The sequence below is a fragment of the Montipora foliosa genome, chromosome 12 (genome assembly GCF_036669935.1).
Source record: "Montipora foliosa isolate CH-2021 chromosome 12, ASM3666993v2, whole genome shotgun sequence".
Classification (NCBI taxonomy): Eukaryota; Metazoa; Cnidaria; class Anthozoa; order Scleractinia; family Acroporidae; genus Montipora; species Montipora foliosa.
The window spans coordinates 22,011,416-22,013,002 of NC_090880.1; the positions used below are offsets into that span (position 1 = coordinate 22,011,416).

Sequence of the window (1,587 nt, forward strand, 5' to 3'; positions counted from 1 at the left end):
AGAAGCGATCCTCGCACTTAACCGAAAAACTTAAGGAATTGTGTCTTATGGAGCGTTTTCACTCACGTGACCAGCGGCCATTTTGGATTACTGAAACAAAAAGAAGTATTTGCATAAAAAATAATAGAGTTCAATTCCCGGAGGATTAGTTTGGTACTCCATCATGGCCGCCATTTCTTCGTTTTGGAACACCAACATGGCCGCCGTGACGTCATGTGAAAACGCTCTATAGTCCCCTGAAAAATTCAGGTGGCCCGAACGGGTTGTGCAATGCTTATTGCAGGTGCAGTGCTCTACCAACTGGGCTATGAAGCCACACAGTTGGAGCATTGCACCAATAAATGCAATGAAGGTGTACACCCCTAGTCATGGGTGCCCCGAGGTTTTAGAGGCGTTTTTTTTCTCGTTTAGTTTGAGTTTTTCTTTTTTTTTTCCATTTCTTAACAATTATTGAGAGTGTGTCGGCTATAACCAGTCTCATATCCAACAAGTGCGACTAGTATAATTGTTTAATGAAAGTTTCATTAAATTCTGAACGCTTGGACGCGTGGAAATTAAAGCCAATCAGTTTCTAGCTTGGCAACACTTGACGCAATCAGTTTCCATATTAGATCATACTGTGTATGAGCTGATAACCGAGACCGAGAGAACCAATCAGAAAACTAGACACGCAATATCGGAGATCAAAAATGTAATAATTAGGGACCATTAGATCAGAAGATGAGGACGACTTCGAGTACGAGTTTTCAGTACTGAGCATGCGCATAAGGTTTGGAGACCGACATTTTTCGAAGTGCGCGTGCTCAGAACGGAAGACTCGTACTCGTCGTCGTCTTCGTCCTCCGATCTAAAAGCGTATATCCTTAGTGTGAGACAGATGTCTCGAGTTTTTGTTTAATTTCCGTATTCTTAACGGCTTTTTTTTTCTTTTCTTTTAAGGCGGAACTTTCATTGCTTCAAAGAACAAAGGAGGATTCCAAGTCTACTCGCCGGAGAGACGCGCAAAAGTAGAGTCACGGTTGAAATTTCTTCTTTTGTTATGCGGTTCTGACTTTTCGTTGATGTTGCCTACGTCCGATAGATCCGATCTCCAAACGTGACTTTCAAGCTCTCTTTTTCGCCAAGATTTTCTTATGCTGTCACATGATCAGGTTACGTTAACAGCTGTTTGCGCCGGTTTTCACATTGAAGAGTAACTTAACTAGTGAAAAAAAAAAAAAAAAAATCAGAAGCCAATAAATACGTACAAGTTTACGTGAAAAATAAAAGTGGTGACCCGACTGTGTAGCCCAATCTTCTCTCCTCTCCCTTGGGATTAACACATAAACTGGCGAATGTCCGAGATTTTCGGATATCTGGTATTGGCTGCGATCAGAGTCTTCCGTTTCACAGACACCGTAACCAAAAGAAACGGGAGGCTCTGGGGACGAGACTGATCTCAACGCTGACTGCTATTGGGTAGGTGTGGCTTTGGACTTCCGCAAGGAATGAATGGAAAGCATTTGACCCCGAGGCAGTCTTGTTTCGCAATGTGATCACGGGCGTTCATGGTAATCAGGGTGACTGTGCCATTAACCACTTGAACTC

General features: G+C 42.8%; 1 protein-coding gene across 4 annotated transcripts in view; it reads left to right on the forward strand.

The window, feature by feature from the left end:
- LOC137978746 (cylicin-1-like) overlaps positions 1–1,279 on the forward strand; it is a 19,164-nt gene extending 17,885 nt beyond the window's left edge. For 2 of the 4 annotated variants that reach the window (XM_068825793.1, XM_068825796.1), the window contains one exon: positions 940–1,279. In XM_068825793.1, coding sequence (XP_068681894.1) covers positions 940–1,011 — 72 coding nt within the window. In that variant the 3' untranslated portion in view covers positions 1,012–1,279. The remainder of the gene's footprint in view (positions 1–939) is intronic. The other 2 variants (XM_068825795.1, XM_068825794.1) reach the window with 1 other exon arrangement.
- Positions 1,280–1,587: the final 308 nt, after the last annotated feature.